This window comes from Vipera berus (genome assembly GCF_964194415.1).
Source record: "Vipera berus genome assembly, chromosome: 3".
Lineage (NCBI taxonomy): Eukaryota > Metazoa > Chordata > Lepidosauria > Squamata > Viperidae > Vipera > Vipera berus.
The window spans coordinates 214,014,069-214,035,543 of record NC_138204.1 but is presented as its reverse complement, the minus strand read 5'-3'; the positions used below and the strand labels follow the sequence as shown (position 1 = coordinate 214,035,543).

The 21,475-nt window shown below is 40.2% G+C and overlaps 1 protein-coding gene across 1 annotated transcript in view; it reads left to right on the top strand.

Moving 5' to 3' along the window:
* Nucleotides 1–21,475, top strand: part of TSNARE1 (t-SNARE domain containing 1) — a 311,342-nt gene that overhangs the window by 59,836 nt on the left and 230,031 nt on the right. Inside the window, exon 2 of the mRNA XM_081323072.1 lies at nucleotides 15,951–16,074. Within this exon, the coding sequence (XP_081179198.1) occupies nucleotides 15,990–16,074 (85 nt within the window). The 5' untranslated portion in view covers nucleotides 15,951–15,989. The remainder of the gene's footprint in view (nucleotides 1–15,950; nucleotides 16,075–21,475) is intronic.

The window sequence follows — 21,475 nt, the reverse complement described above, 5'->3', positions numbered from 1 at the left end:
AATGGAATTTAAAATTAAAAAAAATGTCAACTTTCTTCTTGTAACTCCCACCACACAAGGTGATGGATCCTTTCCTAGGATTCTGACTTTTTCTGCTCGATTTAAAAATGCGGTTTTCCTGAAGGGGAAGGCGCAGTCCACTTTCCCACTTCCAGAGCTATTAATTAACTTCAGCAGGTTTCCCTCCCACTGATTGACATTCTCCTCCACAAATTTCCTTTCCGGAGGTGTGGTCCATACGTGGCAAAACTGCATTCCAAAAAGATCTACTGAAAAGCATCTTAACAACGTTCCAAAAAATAAATGAAAAACCATCCCTACTTATTCCCTCACTCCTTTCCTGTCTTCCTTTTTTGAATCGATTAGTCGAGGGAAAATGTCAAGGCCATTTTATAGAATGGAGCAGCTTAAGGTTTGCAGTGGGAGCACTTCCTGTGCTGGTGTTGTCTGTGTGTGTGTGTGTGTGTGTGTGTGTGTGTGTGTGTGCGTGCGTGTAAAGAGACTCGCACAGAATCAAAACTCCTGCATGACTCAACTACTGATGTACCAGGAAAACTGCCCTTCCACCCAACTAATACCCAGCAGGCAAAACAATGGGGAAAACAGTATCCAGGTGAGCAATTCAGGCAGCCACTGGGTACCCACAAACTTTATGACAAGATGCCTGCGCAACACGCAGGGAGAGAAAGGAGGAAAGAAGATAGAAGGCCATCTTATGCCACACCCTGCTGTACATCAAAAACAGGGTTGCAATGATGGTTTATAGAGGTGGGGGACACGTGCAATGAAATCTATTGGATCTCCTGGGTGGATGGATTGCCCCATGTAGCTGTGTAGGTCAGACAGGGAGGAAGGTAACCACCAGATTACAAGAACACAAGCGATGGGCAGACAAGGAGACCCGAACTCATTGGCATGTCTCACGTCGCAGTGAACAAAGACGTACATTCAGTTTCGCAGCTACTAAGATTGTTGGCCAAGCAGGTACAAAAATAGCCCAGGGACTTAGTGGAAGCCTGGGAAATGGACCCCTTGTCAGTCAATAGGAGTGCAGATTTACCACCAGCTTATAAGGAGACCAGGGTGCCCTAGGAAAGAACAGCCCAGCCAGCCCGCAACATCAGAATCCGACAACTAAAAAGCCACACACAACCAGGCACCACATGAATACTTTCCACAGAACAGCCCAAAGCACACCTTCTGGTGAGAGAGAAGATCCCTGAGGATGGTCTCCAGCACAAGGAGAAAAGCTTGGAAGACTAAGCCTCTGGTCCCAGTGACTGACCTAGATTGGATCCTGCAACTGCGTTCTATTCCTGCCATCAGTGTGGAGCCAGCTGAACCACCTTGACCCAGACATTTTCTGTGAGCCCTAGAAAGGAGGAAACAATGGCAAACCACTTCTGAAATCTTGTCAAGAAAACTAAGGTGTGTACTGCTCTGCAGGGCAGGTACCCTAGACAAGAAAAATCAAATGCACAGGTATAGTATAGGGGGTACCTTGCTCAATAGTAGCAACTGTGAGAGGGATTTTGGAGTTCTAGTAGACAATCACTTCAATATGAGCAGCCGTGTGCTGCAGCTGCCAAAAAAGCCAACACAGTGCTACTAGGCTGCATTAACAGAGGGATAGAATCGAGATCACGTGAAGGGTGAATACCACTTTACAAGGCCTTAGTAAGGCCACACACCTGGAATACGGCATCCAGTTTTGGTCACCACGGTGTAAAAAAGATGTTGAGACTCTAGAAAGAGTGCAGAGAGAGCAAGAAAGGATCAGGGGACTGGAGGCTAAAACAGATAAGGAACGGATGCTGGAATTGGGTATGTCTAGTTTAATGAAGAGAAGGACGAGGGGGGACATGATAGCAGCCTTCCAATATCTCAGGGGCTGCCCCAAAGAAGAGGCAGTCAGCATCTCCAAAGCGCCTGAAGGCAGGACAAGAAGCAACGGATGGAAGCTAATCCAGGAGAGAAGCAACCTGGAACCAAGGAGAAACTTCCTGACAGTTAGAACAATTAACCAGTAGAACAACCTGCCTCCATAAGTGGTGAATGCTGCGACATTGGATGTTTTTAAGTAGAGACTGGGCAGCCATTTTGTCTGGAATGGTATAGGGTTTCCTGCCTGAGCAGGGGGTTGGACTAGAAGACCTCCAAGGTCCCTTCCAACTCTGTTATTCTCTTAGATGTGTTCTGTTAGATCTGTTAAAGTACAGGCAGATAGCAGGAGTTGAGAATGACCCAGAAGATGCAAACCCTCTCAATTTATTCCTTTAATACACAGAGCCATTTTTCTTTTAAGTTTTCCAGAAATCTGTCCTTCCTAAAATCCTGAAAATAGCTTCTTTCTTTCTTTCTTTCTTTCTTTCTTTCTTTCTTTCTTTCTTTCTTTCTTTCTTTTCTTTCTTTCTTTCTTTCTTTCTTTCTTTCTTCCTTCCTTCCTTCCTTCCTTCCTTCCTTCTTTCCTTCCTTCTTACTTCTTTCTTTCTTTCTTTCTTTCTTTCTTTCTTTCTTTCTTTCTTTCTTTCCTTCCTTCCTTCCTTCCTTCCTTCCTTCCTTCCTTCCTTTCCTTCCTTCCTTCCTTCCTTCCTTCCTTCTTTCTTTCTTTACTTCATTACTTCTTTCTTTCCTTCCTTCCTTCTTTCTTTCCTTCATTACTTCATTACCTCTTTCTTTCCTTCTTCCTTCCTTCCTTCCTTCTTTCCTTCCTTCTTTCTTTCTTTCCTTTCTCTTTCTTTCTTTCTTTCTTTCTTTCTTTCTTTCTTTCTTTCTTTCCTTCCTCCTCCTCCTTCCTTCCTTCCTTCCTTCCTTCCTTCCTTCCTTCCTTCCTTCCTTCCTTTCCTTCCTTCCTTCCTTCCTTCCTTCCTTCCTTCTTCTTTCTTTCTTTCTTTCTTTCTTTCTTTCTTTCTTTTCAGTAGCTTAATTCAATTTTACAGAGGGGAGAAGTTTTTTTTTTTTTTTAAAGTGGCAAAGAAAGATATCCAGGTAGTTAATGGAGCAGGTAGTCAGTCACAGATAATGAATGACAACTCAACAGAACAGAGAGAAACCGAGGAAGAGGGTCAGTCTATTGCAATGATATGAAACATAAAATCCCATTATGGGGCTTTCAAACTGCACAGGAACAATTCTGCCCAGCCACGCTTGAGAACTTAACAACCTTCTGCCTGATAAATTAAGGAGACTGAGTGAGCTCAAGAGTCTGTAGTGGGAGTTGGGTGACTCATAGGGAGGAAGGGAGGGTTTGCTGAATCACAATAGAGCTGGAAGGGACCTTGGAGGTCATCTAGTCCAGCCCCCTGCTCAAGCAGGAGACCCTATACAATTTGAGGCGCGTGGCTGTCCAGCCTCTTCTTCCAAAACCTCCAGTGATGAAGCACCCACATTTTATCTTATTATTTTGTAACTAATAATAATAATGATTAAATGTTATTACATAATTAAATAAATGTTGTTGTTGTTGTTAGTTGCGAAGTCGTGTCTGACCCATCGCGACCCTATGGACAACGTTCCTCCAGGCCTTCCTGTCCTCTACCATCTTCTGGAGTCCATTTAAGCTCACGCCTACTGCTTCAGGGACTCCATCCAGCCACCTCATTCTCTGTCGTCCCCTTCTTCTCTTGCCCTCCATCTTTCCCAGCATTAGGTTCTTCTCCAGTGAATTAAATAAATACTATAGTTTATTTGAAAAGAAGGCCTAGAAGTGATATGATATCAGTCCTCCAATATTTGAAGGGCGGCCCCAAAGAAGAGGGAGTCAAGCTATTCTCCAAAGCACCTGAAGGCAGGACAAGAAGCAATGGATGGAAACTCATCAAGGAGAGAAGCAACCTAGAACTAAGGAGAAACTTCCTGACAGTTAGAACAATTAACCCGTGGAACAACCTGCCTCCAGAGGTGGTGAATGCTCCAACACTGGAGGTTTTTAAGAAGAGACTGGACAGCCATTTGTCTGAAGTGGTGTAAGGTTTCCTGCCTGAGCAGGGGGTTGGACTAGATGACCTCCAAGGTCCCTTCCAACTCTGTTACTCTATTCTGTTCTGTTCAAATGGGGAAGGCACCTATTTTTTCCACACCTCAGTCCCAACTGACACTATTGCTCATAATTCACTATCCGGGCCCCAGTGGATAATGCCAGAATTCCCGCAATGCTGACAATTTTAATTTTTCTGTTCACTGAAATGTGCTACAGTTGTCTGTTTGCTCACTGTGCCGATAGATTAAACCTGTTCCACGTGTAAGCCCTGGAAAGGAAGATGAAAGGGAGAAAGGAAGGAGTGACACGACACAAGGAATACAAATAGACACCAGGTTTCTGTGTAGTGATTCTTTTTTGTGCGTCCCTAAAACAACAAAGGACCGCATCCATAGGCAGAGACATTCAATAGATTAGACTGAACACTTGTGTATAAGGAGCATAAGGAGGCTGGGAAAGGGAATTGCTTTGTCTTCTAAGCGAGAAAGAAGATTTTTTTTTTAAAAAAAAAGTGGAGAGAAGGATAGAAGACAGTTGGAATTTTTGGAAAGACCTAAGGGAACAACATTGTGGTCAGTTAATGTAATGTGGTAGGATAATTTAATTTAATTTTAATTTATTAATATTTCTATACCACCCTTCTCCCGAAGGACTCAGGGCGGTGTACAGGGCAAGAATAAAAATAATGAAGTACAGGCAGTCCTCAACTTACAATCACAACTCAGCCCAACTTTTTCATTGCAATTGTGAATTGAATTGAATTGACAGTTGTGAATAGAACTGAACAGAATGCAGAATAGAAATAGAACAGAACAGAACAGAACAGGACAGGACAGGATAGGATAGGATAGGATAGGATAGGATAGGATAGGATAGGATAGAATAGAAATATAGGATAGGATAGGATAGGGAATAGAAGAGAATAGGGAATAGAATAGGAAATAGAAATAGAAATAGAAATAGAATAGAATAGAATAGAATAGAATAGAATAGAATAGAATAGAATAGAATAGAATAGAATAGAATAGAATAGAATAGAATAGAATAGAATCTGAAAGGGATCTTGGAGGTCTTCTAGTCCAGCCCCCTGCTTAAGCAGGAGAATCTATACCATCTCTGACAGATGAATGACCAGAATAGAATATAATATGGAATGGAATGGAATGGAATAGAATAGAATACAGAATGGACTGGACTGGACAGAACAGAACAGAACAAAATAGAATACCTGTTCATCAACATTTGATCCAACTTTTATCAAGGGTGGGGAGCTGTTTTTCAGCCAAACCCTGTATTTGCAAGTCTGTGTCTGGAGGAGAGAGATCCCACAGTGTCCAGACGTATGTCTCTCCTTTTCCCATCTTCTTCCTGACGCCCTTTGTCTGTTCTGCCGGGGTTTTCCCACCCTTTCTGCCTTCCTCTTGCTCCCTGTGAACTGTGTCTCCAGGAGATGGTTCCTGCTGGACATCTAAAGAGTTTGCTTGTAGGGAGGTTTTAGAGGAAGTTTGCAGTTGAGACAAGATGATGAGGTTATCCATTCAATTGCGTCCAATTCTTCGTGATTCTCTCGGCCAGGTCTCTCCACTTCTTCTGATCTTGCACTGTTTTTTGGGCTGGTCTCCTCCTTCTCCTCCTCCTCCTCCTCCTCGAAGATAATATTTTGATATGTTTGAGCTCTAGGTAATAAATGATTGACAGACAGTGGCAAAAGTCTGAGAAATGATTGAAAGGTTGAGAAAAATATGTTCCTCGAAAAACACGATGTTTGGCAACTGGCTCATATTTATGAAATGGTATAGGGTTTCCTGCCTTAGCAGGGGGTTGGACTAGATGACCTCCAAGGTCCCTTCCAACTTCTTCTTCTTCTTCTTCTTCTTCTTCTTCTTCTTCTTCTTCTTCTTCTTCTTCTTCTTCTTCTTCTTCTTCTTCTTCTTCTTCTTCTTCTTCTTCTTCTTCTTCTTCTTCTTCTTTCTTATTGACAATTGTTAAGTCTGGGGTGTTATGTTGCAGGTGCTTGTCTGTTTGAATTCTGAAGTCCCAGAGCAGTTTAACTTTATCATTTTCTATTTGATGATTCCACTAATTCTTGCTTACAGGCAAATGCAGATCTTCCAATGCACCATTGTTGCTACTTTGTTATGCTTCTTCTTCTTCTTCTTCTTCTTCTTCTTCTTCTTCTTCTTCTTCTTCTTCTTCTTCTTCTTCTTCTTCTTCTTCTTCTTCTTTTCCTCCTCTTCCTCCTCCTCCTCCTCCTCCTCCTCCTCCTCCTCCTCCTCCTCATTATTATTATTATTATTATTATTATTATTATTATTATTATTATTATTATTATTATTATTATTATTATTATTATTATTATTATCTAGGTTCCTATAAGCCGCTGGACACCTTCTTCTGAGTTATAAAATGTGTCATCTCTCCTATGCTATTTTTAATATTCGCAGGCCAGGATGTACATATTTTAATAGCAGTACTGATGGCTTCTATATGCATTTTCATCTTCTTTTAGGTATTGCACCTTAACAACAACAACAACAACAATAGACTGAGGTTCATGTTTAAATATTATTATTATTATTATTATTATTATTATTATTATTATTATTATTATTATTATTATTAATAATAGTAATAGTAATAGTAGACAGGTTCATGTTTAATGAAAATCATCATCATCATCAGCAGCATCTCAGAATAATTGTGATGATGATGATGGAAGGGACCTTGGAGGTCATCTAGTCCAACCCCCTGCTCAAACAGGAAACCCTATATCATTTCAGACAAATGGCTGTCCAGTCTCCTCTTAAAAACCTCCAGTGTTGGAGCATTCACAGCTTCTGGAGGCAGGTTGTTCCACTGGTTAAGTGTTCTCACTGTCAGGAAGTTTCTCCTGTGTTCTAGGTTGCTTCTCTCCTTGACTAGTTTCCATCCGTTGCTTCTTGTCCTGCTTTCAGGCGCTTTGGAGAATAGCTTGACTCCCTCTTCTTTGGGGCAGCCCCTGAGATACTGGAAGGCTGCTATCATGTCCCCCCTCGTCCTTCTCTTCATTAGACTAGACATACCCAATTCCAGCAGCCATTCCTGATATGTTTTGGCCTCCAGTCCCCCGATCATCTTTGTAGGTAGTCCTCAGTCTACAACAATTCGTTCAGTGACTATTCAAAGTTCCAGCAGCACTAAAAAAACCTGACTTATGACCATTTTTCACCCTTAGAACTGTCCCATCCCCGCGGTCACGCGATCAAAATTCAGAGGCTTGGCAACGGGTTCATATTTATGACGGTTGCAGAGTCCCTGGGGATGTGTGTGTCACGTCATCCCCTTTTGCGACCTTCTGACATGCAGAGTCGGGGGGAAGCCAGATTCACTTAAGAACCGGGTTACTAACGTCACCACTGCGGGGACTCCCTTAATAAAGTGGGGCAAGAAAGGTGGCAGAAATGGGACAAACGTCTGTTAACCGATGACTCGTTTAGCGACGGAAATTTGGGGCTCAATTCTGCTCGTAAGTCGAGGACTCCCTGTATTTTTAATATTCACAGGCCCGGTGGTGGACATTTCAATGGCAATACGGATGGCTTCTGCGTGCATTTTTGTGTTCCTTTAGGAACTGGGCATTAATAATAATAAGTATAATGACAACAATTTATTACACGGATGCGCGACTGTTGGGGATACTTAGCCGAGAAAGCGGACCTACTCAATCCTCGTTATCTGCAAGGGTTACCTTCTTGAAAAGGCCCGCGGAAGCAAACAAAAAACGGGGGGGGGAGTGGTTATTGATCTAGTGAGAACACGGGAACTATTATCAGAACGATGTGTCAATTTATTAGCCCGGCAAAGACCCGAGGACAAGAACATCGTTTTCCTTGGTGTGGCTCGTGTGGTTGGCACTCGGCGGTAAGGGTCCTTCCAGATTGTGCAGGACGGCGAATTGCTGCGGTAAGATAAGGCTTCTTCAAAAGCAGGCCACAATTTTTTTTATAGAGAAACAAATATCTGTGGAAATAGCATGTGTGGATGGTGAGGACTGATGGAACAGAGGACTTGTAGCTCAGGATTGAATTGTGGGGTCCTGGGTGCTTTCTGAGATCGGTGGTTTTCTTACAGATGTTTCATGGCCCTGCTAGGTAACATCATCAGTGCTAGAAGGAAGAGTAGTGTGCAGAGTGTAGAAGGAGGAGGAGGAAGAGGACTGTAAGGTCCTTGGTGCTCTCTGAGCTTGGTTGTGTACTTGCAGATGTTTCATGACCCAACTAGGGAATATCATCAGTGCTAGGAAGGAGTGGGGTTGGTCAAGATGAGGAGGAGGAGAACTATGGAGTACTTGGTGCTCTCTGAGCTTGGTTGTGTACTTGCAGATGTTTCATGACCCAACTAGGGAACATCATCAGTGCTAGGAAGGAGTGGGGTTGGTCAAGATGAGGAGGAGGAGAACTATGGAGTACTTGGTGCTCTCTGAGCTTGGTTGTGTACTTGCAGATGTTTCATGACCCAACTAGGTAACATTATCAGTGCTAGAAGGGAGTGGGGTTTGTGGAGAGGAGGAGGATAGAACAGAATAGAATAGAATAGAATAGAATAGAATAGAATAGAATAGAATAGAATAGAATAGAATAGAATAGAATAGAATAGAATCTGAAAGGGATCTTGGAGGTCTTCTAGTCCAGCCCCCTGCTTAAGCAGGAGAATCTATACCATCTCTGACAGATGAATGACCAGTCTCTTCTTAAAAATCTCCAGTGATGTTGTGCCCACGATTTCTGGAGGCAGGTTGTTCCACCGGTTAATTGTCCTCACTGTCAGGAAGTTTCTCCTCAATTCTAGGTTGCTTCTCTCCTCGATCAGTTTTCCAACCATTGTTTCCTCCTTCTAGTGCTTTGGAGAATAGGTTGACCCCCTCGTCTTCTTTGTGGCAGCCCCTCAAATACTGGAACGCTGCTATCATATCGTATTATTTTTAATTATTTTGGGGCTATTTAATTTTATTTTATTTTAACCTGTATATATTGTATTGTTTTAATTTGCCCTGTAAACCGCCCTGAGTCCCTTGGGAAAAAGGCGGTATATAAATCGAAATAAATAAATAAATAAATAAAATATCTCCCCTATTTCTTCTTTTCTTTAGACTAGCCAGACCCAAGTCCTGCAGCCGTTCTTCGTATGTTTTAGTCTCCAGGCCTTGGATCATCTTATTTGCTCTTCTCTGAATTTTTTCCCCAAACTCTCAACATCTTTTTTTGTGATCCGGTGATCAAAATTGGCTGCAGTCTTCCTTACTAGGGTTTATAAAGCAGTAATAATACTTTGCATGATTTATTTATTTTGAATGCAAAATAAATCCACTCTGTCTTCTCTCGGTAGATGCCAGAGGTTTTTTTTTTTTAAATATTGATTAAGCTATCAATGTAAGATTTGCTTTTTAAAGTTTCAGGAGCAAAATTGTAAGTAAGCAAGATCAAATAAGAGGAATAATGAGAACATAGACACAAGCACTTAAAATATCTGCCGTATGTGCCTCGAGGCTCTTCTGATCAAATTTTTCAGCGCTTTGAAACACATCGATAAGAGCGAAACCTATTCCCCTTCTCTCTTTTACTTCTTACCTTTTAAACGTAGCGGTGGGCAACTTTCTCTGGAACTTGTAAGCTTTCAAGATTTGTTTTTCTCGCCATGTATATTTATACACTTGAACTAGACTTTGTTGTTCCTCTGGGCCACGTATGTGGGTGTGTGTGGATTTATGCATAACTTAGTATATTTATTCATGTTTTTGCAACGTATATTAGAGGTGGTTACCATATGAGAGCTCTATTTAATGAACTCTCATTTCAAATTATGCTGATTAGTGTACATTTAAAGTGACAATAAAGCTATCCTATCCTATTCTATCCTATCCCATTCTATTCTATTCCATTCCATTCCATATTTTCTATTCTATTCTATTCTATTCTATTCTATTCTATTCTATTCTATTCTATTCTATTCTATTCTATTCTATTCTATTCTATTCTATTCTATTCTATTCTATTCTATTCTATTCTATTCTATTCTATTCTATTCTATCCTATCCCATTCTATTCTATTCCATTCCATTCCATATTTTCTATTCTATTCTATTCTATTCTATTCTATTCTATTCTATTCTATTCTATTCTATTCTATTCTATTCTATTCTATTCTATTCTATTCTATTCTATTCTATTCTATTCTATTCTATTCTATTCTATTCTATTCTATCCTATCCCATTCTATTCTATTCCATTCCATTCCATATTTTCTATTCTATTCTATTCTATTCTATTCTATTCTATTCTATTCTATTCTATTCTATTCTATTCTATTCTATTCTATTCTATTCTATTCTATTCTATTCTATTCTATTCTATTCTATCCCATTCTATTCTATTCCATTCCATTCCATATTTTCTATTCTATTCTATTCTATTCTATTCTATTCTATTCTATTCTATTCTATTCTATTCTATTCTATTCTATTCTATTCTATTCTATTCTATTCTATTCTATTCTATTCTATTCTATTCTATTCTATTCTATTCTATTCTATTCTATCCCATTCTATTCTATTCCATTCCATTCCATATTTTCTATTCTATTCTATTCTATTCTATTCTATTCTATTCTATTCTATTCTATTCTATTCTATTCTATTCTATTCTATTCTATTCTATTCTATTCTATTCTATTCTATTCTATTCTATTCTATTCTATTCTATTCCATTCCATTCCATTCCATTCCATTCCATATTTTCTATTCTATTCTATTCTATTCTATTCTATTCTATTCTATTCTATTCTATTCTATTCTATTCTATTCTATTCTATTCTATTCTATTCTATTCTATTCTATTCTATTCCATTCTTCCATATTTTCTATTCTATTCTATTCTATTCTATTCTATTCTATTCTATTCTATTCTATTCTATTCTATTCTATTCTATTCTATTCTATTCTATTCTATTCCATATTTTCTATTCTATTCTATTCTATTCTATTCTATTCTATTCTATTCTATTCTATTCTATTCTATTCTATTCTATTCTATTCTATTCTATTCTATTCTATTCTATTCCATATTTTCTATTCTATTCTATTCTATTCTATTCTATTCTATTCTATTCTATTCTATTCTATTCTATTCTATTCTATTCTATTCTATTCTATTCTATTCTATTCTATTCTATTCTATTCTATTCTATTCCATTCCATTCTATATTCCAATATCTATTCTATTCTGTTCTGTTCTGTTCCGTTTTAATTCTAATTCTAATTCTAATTCTAATCCTAATTATCTAGTCTAGTCTAGTTTAGTCTAAGTCTAAGTCTAAGTCTACGTCTAGTCTAGAAGACCTCCAAGATCCCTTCCAACTTTGTTATTCTATTCTATTCCATTCCAATCCAACTGGAGCTCAATTTTTTTTATTTCCCAAGGTTTATCGGATAAATTTTGGTGGGTGGAGGGCTTTGGGTGAACATGTCAGAATGACGGAAGGGGTCATTCTTTGGAAGGGGAATCTTTGAGAGGAGTAAAAAAAAATACAAAATCCATTTCATAGCTCGATAAGTAAATCAGGAAAAAAAAATCGGATTAATGAATCAAGAGTAAAATCCAAAGCTATACACTTGCAGGAAGCTGAAAGCCAGATTTTGCCTTTCCACTTTCCTCTGCTTCCCAACACTGATAAAGAGAGAGAAAAGAATGTATTTTGTTGTCGAGAAAATACTGGATTTTCTTTGTTTCCTATGGAAAAGGCCAAGGGGATATTTTTTGCTCGTCTCTCTCAACTTGGCCCCTTGGACGGTGGCAACAGCAATTTGCACTTCAGCCAGATGTTTTCACATGCTGTAGTAGAAGCCCAAAGTCTTCATCCCAGAGGGGACTTTGTTATTTCTACCCTCCAGGAGAGGTTGGAGAAGAAAGGCAAGGAAAGTGTCAGAGCAAAATGTAGCAACTTGGCTTCCTTAACAATGAGACACCTTTAAAAGGCATCCAGTAAGAGTTGTGGCTTCCCAGGTCCTGTATATTCCCAGGCCCATAACTCACTGCAGAGGAGAAGGACAGAAGACCAGAATCACAGAGCTGGAAGGGACTTCAGAGGTCTTGGTAAGGCCACACCTGGAATACGGCATCCAGTTTTGGTCACCACGATGTAAAAAAGATGTCGAGACTCTAGAAAGGGTACAGAGAAGAGCAACAAAGATGATTGGGGGGCTGGAGGCTAAAACATACAAGGAACGGTTGCTGGAATTGGGTATGTGTAGTTTAACGAAGAGAAGGACAAGGGGAGACATGATAGCACTCTTCCAGTATCTCAGGGGCTGCCCCAAAGAAGAGGGAGTCAAGCTATTCTCCAAAGCACCAGAAGGCAGGACAAGAAGCAACAGATGGAAACTAGTCAAGGAGAGAAGCAACCTGGAACTAAGGAGAAATTTCCTGACAGTTAGAACAACTAACCAGTGGAACAACCTGCCTCCAGAAGCAGTGAATGCTCCAACACTGGAAGTTTTTAAGAAGAGACTGGACAGCCATTTGTCTGAAATGGTATAGGGTTTCCTGCCTTAGCAGGGGGTTGGACTAGATGACCTCCAAGGTCCCTTCCTCCTCCTCCTCCTCCTCCTCCTCCTCCTCCTCCTTCTTCTTCTCCTTCTCCTTCTCCTTCTCCTTCTCGTTGTTGTTGTTGGTGGTGGTGGTGTTGTAGTCCAACCCCCTTGTTCAAGCAGGAAACCTATCACAGTTCAGCTAAATGGTTGTCTAGTCTCTTTTTGACAACCTTCAGTCCTGGAGCACCTGCAACTTCTGAAGGCGAACTGTTCCACTGGCGTTCTCACGATCAGGAAGTTTCTCCTTAGTTCTAGGTCGCTTTCTCTCCTTGATCAGTTTCCATCCGTTGCTTCTTGTCCTGCCTTTGGGCGCTTTGGAGAATAGCTTGACCCCCTCTTCTTTGGGGCAGCCCCTCAAACTCTGGAACTGTTGCCGCTGATCTTTCTTTTCACTAGACTAGACATACTCAATCCTTGAAGTCTTCTCTTCAGTCAGTCAGAATAGAGCTGGAAGTGACCTTGGGTGTCTTCTAGCCTAACTCCTTACTCAGGCAGGAGATCCAATAGCCCAGGGGTCTTCAAACGTGGCCCTTTTATGACTTGTGGACTTCAACTCCTGGAATTCCTCAGCCAGGAACGCTGGCTGAGGAGTTCTGGGAGTTGAAGTCCACAAATCATCAAAGTGTCAAGTTTGAAGACCCCTGGACTATATGGTTATAGACCCCTGGCCCATATGACTCAATTCTGGGAGTTGAAGTCCACAAATCATAAATGGGTCAAGTTTGAAGACCCCTGGACTATATGGTTATAGACCCCTGGACTATATGATTCAATTCTGGGAGTTGAAGTCCACAAGTCATGAAAGGGCCACGTTTGAAGACCACCTGGACTATATGGTTATAGACCCCTGGAGTATATGATTCAATTCTGGGAGTTGAAGTCCACAAGTCATCAAAGGGCCAAGTTTGAAGAAACCCTGCTATAACACACCAGACAAATGGCTGTCCTGTCTCTTCTTAAAAACTTCCAGTGTTGGAGCATTCACAGCTTCTGGAGGCAGGTTGTTCCAGGGGTTAATTGTTCTAACTGTCAGGATGTTTCTCCTTAGTTCTAGGTTGCTTCTCTCCTTGATGAGTTTCCATCCGTTGCTTCTTGTCCTGCTCTCAGGTGCTTTTGGAGAATAGCTTGACTCCCTCTTCTCTGTGGCAAACCTTTAGCTGTCAGATGCATTGTGCAGAACCCAACATAGTCTTCACACAGCAAATATTTTCAATATCTGGCTGCCGACCCCTGTAAGAGGTTGGTGGATCTCCAGGGGGTTCTCAGACCACCTTTGAATAAATATGGATTGTAGAGCATGAAATTCACCATAGGATTTAAGCACTCAGTTCTTAAAAGACGATACAACCGCTGGACCCGTCGGCCATGGGACTGCCTTTTGCATAAAAAGGAGTCTTTAAATTGGAAGCTGAGGAGCCCTTTATTAAAATATAATTATGCTGTAATATCCCTTGCAGGAGTAAAATGGGCTCTTGTTGTTTGTGGATGCATACTGTGTGTTCCAGGCTCAACTGCTTTAGTCCTGTTTCCGTATTTTTCCCCCCTAGAGGTAGTACTTTTGTTTTGTGTTTTCAAACTCACGTCTTCACTCAAAGTTTCTTTGCTCCCTCCCTCCCTCCCTCCTTCCCTCCCTCCCTGCCTTCTTCACTCCTTCCCTCCCTCCCTGCCTTCAATACATCCATCCTTCCACTCATTCCCAGCTCCTTCCTTCCTTCCCCCTCCCCTATTCTCATTCTCATTCTCTTCCTTCCTTCTGTCCATCCCTCCATCTTATTCCCAGCCCTTCTTCCTCCCCCTCCCTCCTTCCCTCCCCTTCCCTTCTGTCTTCTCATTATCCTCTCCTTCCTTCCTTCCATCCTTCCATCTCATTCCTTTTTCTTTCTTTCTTTCTTTCTTTCTTTCTTTCTTTCTTTCTTTCTTTCTTTCTTTCTTTCTTTCTTTCTTTCTTTTTTTCTTTCTTTCTTTCCTTCCTTCCTTCCTCCCCTCCCCTCCCCTCCCCTTCCCTTCTGTCTTGTCATTATCCTCTCCTTCCTTCCTTCCATCCTTCCATCTTATTCCCAGCTCTCTTTCTTTCTTTCTTTCTTTCTTTCTTTCTTTCTTTCTTTCTTTCTTTCTTTTTTCTTTCTTTCTTTCTTTCTTTCTTTCTTTCTTTCTTTCTTTCTTTCCTTCCTTCCTTCCTTCCTTCCTTCCTTCCTTCCTTCCCCTTCCCTTCCCTTCCCCCTTCCCTTCCCTTCCCTTCCCTTCCCTTCCCTTCCTTCCTTCCTTCCTTCCTTCCTTCCTTCCTTCCTTCCTTCCTTCCTTCCTTCCTTCCTTCCTTCCTTCCTTCCTTCCTTCCTTCCTTCCTTCCCCCCTCCCCTCCCCTATTCTTATTCACATTCTCTTCCTTCCATCCATCCTTCCACTCTTCCTTAGCCAGTTGGTAGGCCAGTCTTGGACGAGATGGGCCAAAGGTCTAACCCAGCAGGACACTGCTTATATTCTTCAGCTCTCTCCTGCAGTATGTCAGGTGGCATCCGCCAAAAACTAGTGTTTGCATGACCACATTGAAAACTTGGTTAAGCTGATATGAGGGGCTTAGCCTTTGGTTTCTGTTGACCTCTGAAACCTTCTTTTACTTAAGGAAACTGAAACAAGGTGTATCTCATCCAAATACTAAAGAGACCCAACCGTCTCAGACAGTGATGGCCAGTTGGCGTAATGGAGCAGAGAAGTACAAGATGGAGCTACTGCAACTACTATTGGCCTAGGCCAGGGGTAGGCAACCTTGCTCGTGGACTTCAACTCCCAGAATTCCTGAGCCAGCATGGGGGAACTATGGCCCCTTCATGACTTGTGGACTTCAACTCCCAGAATTCCTGAGCCAGCGGGGCTCAGCTTGGAAACCTCTCCCTTTTCCCCTCAGCATGGCTGCCTCAGGAATTCTGGGAGTTGAAGTCCACGAGTCATAAGAGAGCCAAGGTTGCCTACCCCTGGCCTAGGCCACTTTATGACTCCTGGACTTCAACTCCCAGAATTCCTGAGCCAGCCCCGCTGAGGGGAAAGGGAGAGGTTTCCAAGCTGAGCCAGGCTGGCTCAGGAATTCTGGGAGTTGAAGTCCAGGAGTCATAAAAGAGCCAAGGTTGCCTACCCCTGCACTAGGACAACTCACCGTGGCCAACTCGCTGAGGGACAATTCAAGACTGTATTAATGGTTTCATTCAGCTACTTTTGTTATGGGTGACCGTGTTTGAATCAAAATTACTTGTGCTTCTGGATTGACCCATTTTTCTGGCACTTTTCTATTCCTCTCCATTTTCTGAGTTTCTCTCCGCCTAATTCACATTCCCCACCCCACCTTGTTTGTTATAGTTTCAAAAGGAAGCTGATCTCCAGAAGTGTCTAAGGAAGATGTCTTATGGATCCATTGATGGCGGTGGGTTTGGTAGCAGAAATACCTTTGGAGGACCAGCAAGACAAGGGTATCAACCTTTATGTAAGTTGAGCCTCATATGTTAATTCCCCCCCCCCTCGGAATATCTTTTCTTTATAGTCGTGACTATAGTTTTAATGAGTAATAGAACTCAGACAGATCCAAGTACAAAAGAAAAGATGTTGAGACTTTGGGAAAGGTGCAGAGAAGAGCAACTGAGATGATTTAAAGGCCTGGAGACTAAAAGAAATGAAGAACGGTTGCTGGATTTGGGTATTCCCTTCTGGTGCTTTGGATAATAGGTTGACTCGCCCTCTTCTTTGGGGCAACCCATGAGATATTGGAAGACTGCTATCACGTCGCCCCTAGTTCTTCTTTTCAATAAATTAGACATGTCCAATTCCTAGACATTCACCTGTCTGGGATGGTGTAGGTTCTCCTGCTTGAGCAGGGGGCTGGAGTAGAAGACCTCCAAGGTCCCTTCCAGCTCTATTCTATTCTATTCTATTCTATTCTATTCTATTCTATTCTATTCTATTCTATTCTATTCTATTCTATTCTATTCTATTCTATTCTATTCTATTCTATTCTATTCTATTCTATTCTATTCTATTCCATATTTTCTATTCTATTCTATTCTATTCTATTCTATTCTATTCTATTCTATTCTATTCTATTCTATTCTATTCTATTCTATTCTATTCTATTCTATTCTACTCTACTCTACTCTACTCTACTCTATTTTATTCTTTTCTATTGTTTTGTAAAGTGGTACTAGACCGTCGCGTGATCTTGATTCTATCCCTGTATTAATTCAGCCTAGGATTGCTTCTTTTGCTGAAATCCACAAGGTGTTTTTGGACACAACTTGGGCTTGTAACTAGTCCATATTCTTGATGGCGGTGGTGATGATGATGAAGATGATGACAGTGACAACAGCAACAGCAACAACAACAATAATAATAATAATAATAAAAGTGGGAAGAGATCTTGGAGGCCATCTAGTGCAACCCACTGCTCAGGCATGATGTTACCCATTCATTCATGTCCAACTCTTGGTGATTCCATGGGCCAGGTCTCTCCATATCTTCCCATCTTGCCCTACTTTTTTGAGTTTTTCTATTTTCTGGCTGGTGTCAGCTTTGATGGTGTCCAGCAATTATGGTGTCCACCAGTGCTTTTTTTGTAAAAGAAAAAGGTGCCGGAACTCACACATGTCATACAACCTGCCTTGCCTACCCTACAAAGGTAAAGGTAAAGGTTCCCCCGCACATGCGTGCTAGTCGTTTCCGACTCTAGGGGCCGGTGCTCATCTCCGTTTCAAAGCCGAAGAGCCAGCGCTTGTCCGAGGACGTCTCCGTGGTCATGTGGCCAGCATGACTACCCTACAAGGTTCCATCCAAAAAATGTGCCGGAACTCCGTTCTGAGCGTTCTATGAGAAAAAAAAGCCCTGGTCTCCACCATGTTCTTTGGTGGCCTGGTTTCCTTCTACTACTAACTCTCCCCAACATAATTGCTTTCTCCAGCTCTTTCACAAACAAAGGTAGCTTCAGGGAACACAGTAGAGCGGACTAATCTATATTTGCTTGCCAGGCTGATGTTCATACTTTTCCATATTCAGCTCACGTTCATCGCTGCGACCCAGTGTAAACCAACGTTTTATTTCCGGGCTGAATTTTACTGCGTTGAGTGATCTGTGATCACTAGGAAAGTGATTGAAATGAAATTATTATTTTTTTTAAAAAAGAAATCATTTCAACCATGACTTTGTCATATATATATATATATATATCCGTGCCACTCAAGTGTCGGGTCACATCCTTCTAACTCTGAGGGTCTTCTGTTTCCCGGCACTGTTTCCCATGCATTCAAACTACATGGCAAGCCACAAAATATAAGTTCAAACCTGGAAGATCCAATCCTCCCCATTTCCTCAGCACCTTGTAACACCTTATTTTTAGCTTCTGCTTCCCTGCCACCCTGCCTCACAAATCTAGACCTGTCCTTCTGCCATTGCTTAAATGGTGCATCGGTTGTCAGGAAAGAGATTCTCGCTTTCTCTGTTTTTCCAAGTCCATCAGACTGAAGTGACACATGAATATGCCGGTAAAGTTCCCCGGGATGTCATTGACAGTGTTGGAAAATGTCACTCAGGGGAGTCACAGGAAGGAACTTAAAAAAAATAAATAAATAAAAAATCAGGCTTTACCCATTTAAAGCTTTCATCCGAAACAAGAAGACTAAAGCGAGGAGCAGAGTGGCATAAAACTGCAATTCCGTTGCTGAAGGACAAGCTTTTATGGACGTGTTTAGAAAAAAATGCTACAAGCATTAGTCTATAAAGGGAAAGAATTTGTTACATTAGCAACCTGGTTGTTAAGTGATTCTGGCTTCCCTGTGGAATTGGCTGGTTAGAAGGTCACAAAAGGTGCTCACATGACCCCAGGAAACTACAACCATCATAGGTCATGAGTCATAGACGGATCCTGATGAACAAAGTCAATGGGGAAGCCTGCAGGAAGTCAGAGGTTGTGTGAATAGAATAGAATAGAATAGAATAGAATAGAATAGAATAGAATAGAATAGAATAGAATAGAATAGAATAGAATAGAATAGAATAGAATAGAATAGAATAGAATAGAAAATATGGCGTGGAGTGAAATAGAATATAATAGGTAATATGGAATAGAATAGAATAGAATAGAATAGAATAGAATAGAATAGAATAGAATAGAATAGAATAGAATAGAATAGAATAGAATAGAATAGAATAGAAAATATGGCGTGGAGTGGAGTGGAGTGAAATAGAATATAATAGGTAATATGGAATAGAATAGAATAGAATAGAATAGAATAGAATAGAATAGAATAGAATAGAATAGAATATTTATTTATTTTATTACATTTATAGAATAGAATAGAATAGAATAGAATAGAATAGAATAGAATAGAATAGAATAGAATAGAATAGAATAGAAAATATGGCGTGGAGTGGAGTGAAATAGAATATAATAGGTAATATGGAATAGAATATAATAGATTAGAATATTATTGTTGTTGTTATCATTATTCACAAGACTTCATTTGGTGACCATTCAAAGTCACGACGATATTTTTTTTATTGAAAAGTTTTTCAATACATTTTATGTTTAACAATCCCTCCCCCCCACCCCCCACCCAACCCTTCCTAGCCCTCCCTAACCCTCCCCCCTCCCCTTCCCCCCTCCCCCCTCCCCGACATCCCAGAGCTAAATACAAGGTATAAAAGTAAAAACAATCATAAACAACCATATGTTAACAACAATAAGCTATTAAGTCTATCACACTCTAGCTCATGTAAAATGACTACAAGCAATACTAATATCACATCAAAACCTATACAAATGCTAAATGAAACTTTTTGGTCCCATATTTGTTCTGGATATAATCAATCCACTTTTTCCACTCCATAATATAACGTTGTTGCGAATGGTCTTTCAAATAAGCCGATATCTTTGCCATTTCCGCCAGGTCAGAAACTTTTAAAGTCCATTCTTCTATAGTCGGCAGTTCCTCCTTCTTCCAATATTGACCTACTAAAAGTCTTGCTGCCGTAATCAAATTCAACATCAACTTAGTGTCCACAACAGTAGTATCCGTGATTATGCCCAATAAAAACAATTGCGGACAAAACTTTATCCTTTGCTTAAATATCTTCTGCATATTCCACCAGATTTTAATCCAAAAAGCTTTAACCTTTTTACAGGTCCACCATATATGAAAGTATGTTGCGTCTTCGCCACCACACCTCCAACATTTAGGTTGATAATTCGGATACATACTTGCAAGCTTTTTAGGATCTAAATGCCACCTATAAAACATTTTATAAAAGTTCTCTCTTAAATTTTGGGCTTTGCGTAAATTTTACGTTCCTCACCCAGATCTTTTCCCAAGTGTCCATTGTAATAACTTCTTGAATATTCTGAGCCCACTTTATCATACAATCTTTGACAAGCTCTGTTTCTGAGTCAATTTCTATCAATGCAAGATATATCCGTTTGATATGTGCTGGACCCTGATTTCTAATTTGCTTTACCAGATTTACATCAGTCATTGAGAAGCCAATTTTATTTTTATTTTTATTTTTATTTTAATTCCATTTATATCCCACCCTTCTCCGAAGACTCAGGGCGGCTTACAAGCTTAGCAGTAGCCTTCATTCTATGTATATGCCTGCTTATTAGGGCTTTCACACACACCCCAAGTGGCATTATTACAAAGTTTACAAATTTTCTGATCTTCTTTCCACCTGGCCCGTAATTGACCATATTGAAACCAGGTTTGGGCAATCTTCTCTTCTCGTAGAAAATTATACGACTTCAAACACCAGACGTTCCTCTCCAAACTTAGGATTTCCTTGTATGTAGTCACATCATGTTTGAACCCAACATTTATATTTTCTATTGCGTGTTTCGGTATTGCCCATAAAGGTATCTTATAATTTAACTTATGTCTATACTTTTTCCAAACCCTCAACAAAGCATGTCTAAAAATATGCACCTTAAACACATTATCTACCTTCTTATCATATAATAAATATGCATGCCAGCCAAATAACAAATCGTGGCCTTCAAGATTTAATAATCTCCCTTGTGTTAAATTAATCCAGTCACTTATCGCTGACAAAGCAGCAGCTTCATAGTATAATTTAAAGTTGGGCATTTTAAGACCACCTCTTTCACGCGTGTCCTGCATAATCTTAAATTTAACTCGTGGCCTTTTCCCTGCCCATACAAATTTATTGATACCCTTTTGCCATTCCTCCAAATTTGAATCCTTTTTAAGAATAGGTATCATTTGAAATAATAAAAATTTAGGCAAAACATTCATTTTCACTGCTGCAATTCTTCCCAATAGAGACAATTGTAATTTTTTCCAGCTTTCCAATTCTTTTTGAATTTTTCCCCATAATTTTTCATAGTTATTTTTATATAACTTTGCATTTGAGGGTGACAAATACACCCCCAAATATTTAACCCTTTTAACAATCTCAAATCCAGTTAACCCTTCTAAAAGGGCCTTTTGCGATGCTGTCATATTTTTAGCCAGTATTTTAGTTTTTTGTATATTAACCTTGAATCCAGAAACCTTCCCATATTGCATCATTATCTCCATCAGGTCCACAACAGAATCTTTTGGCTGAGTCACCGTAACAACCAGATCGTCTGCAAACGCCCTCAATCTATAATCCTGATCTCTAATTTGAATTCCCTTAATTTTTTCCGAATTCCGTATTTTAATCAATAATATCTCCAATGTTAAAACAAATAATAAAGGTGATAACGGACACCCTTGTCTTGTACCCTTTTCAATATTACATACTTCAGTCAAACTATTATTTACTATTATTCGGGCTGTTTGTTTTTTATATAATACCCTAATTGATTGTAAAAATTTATCCCCAAAATTCATTTTATCTAATAC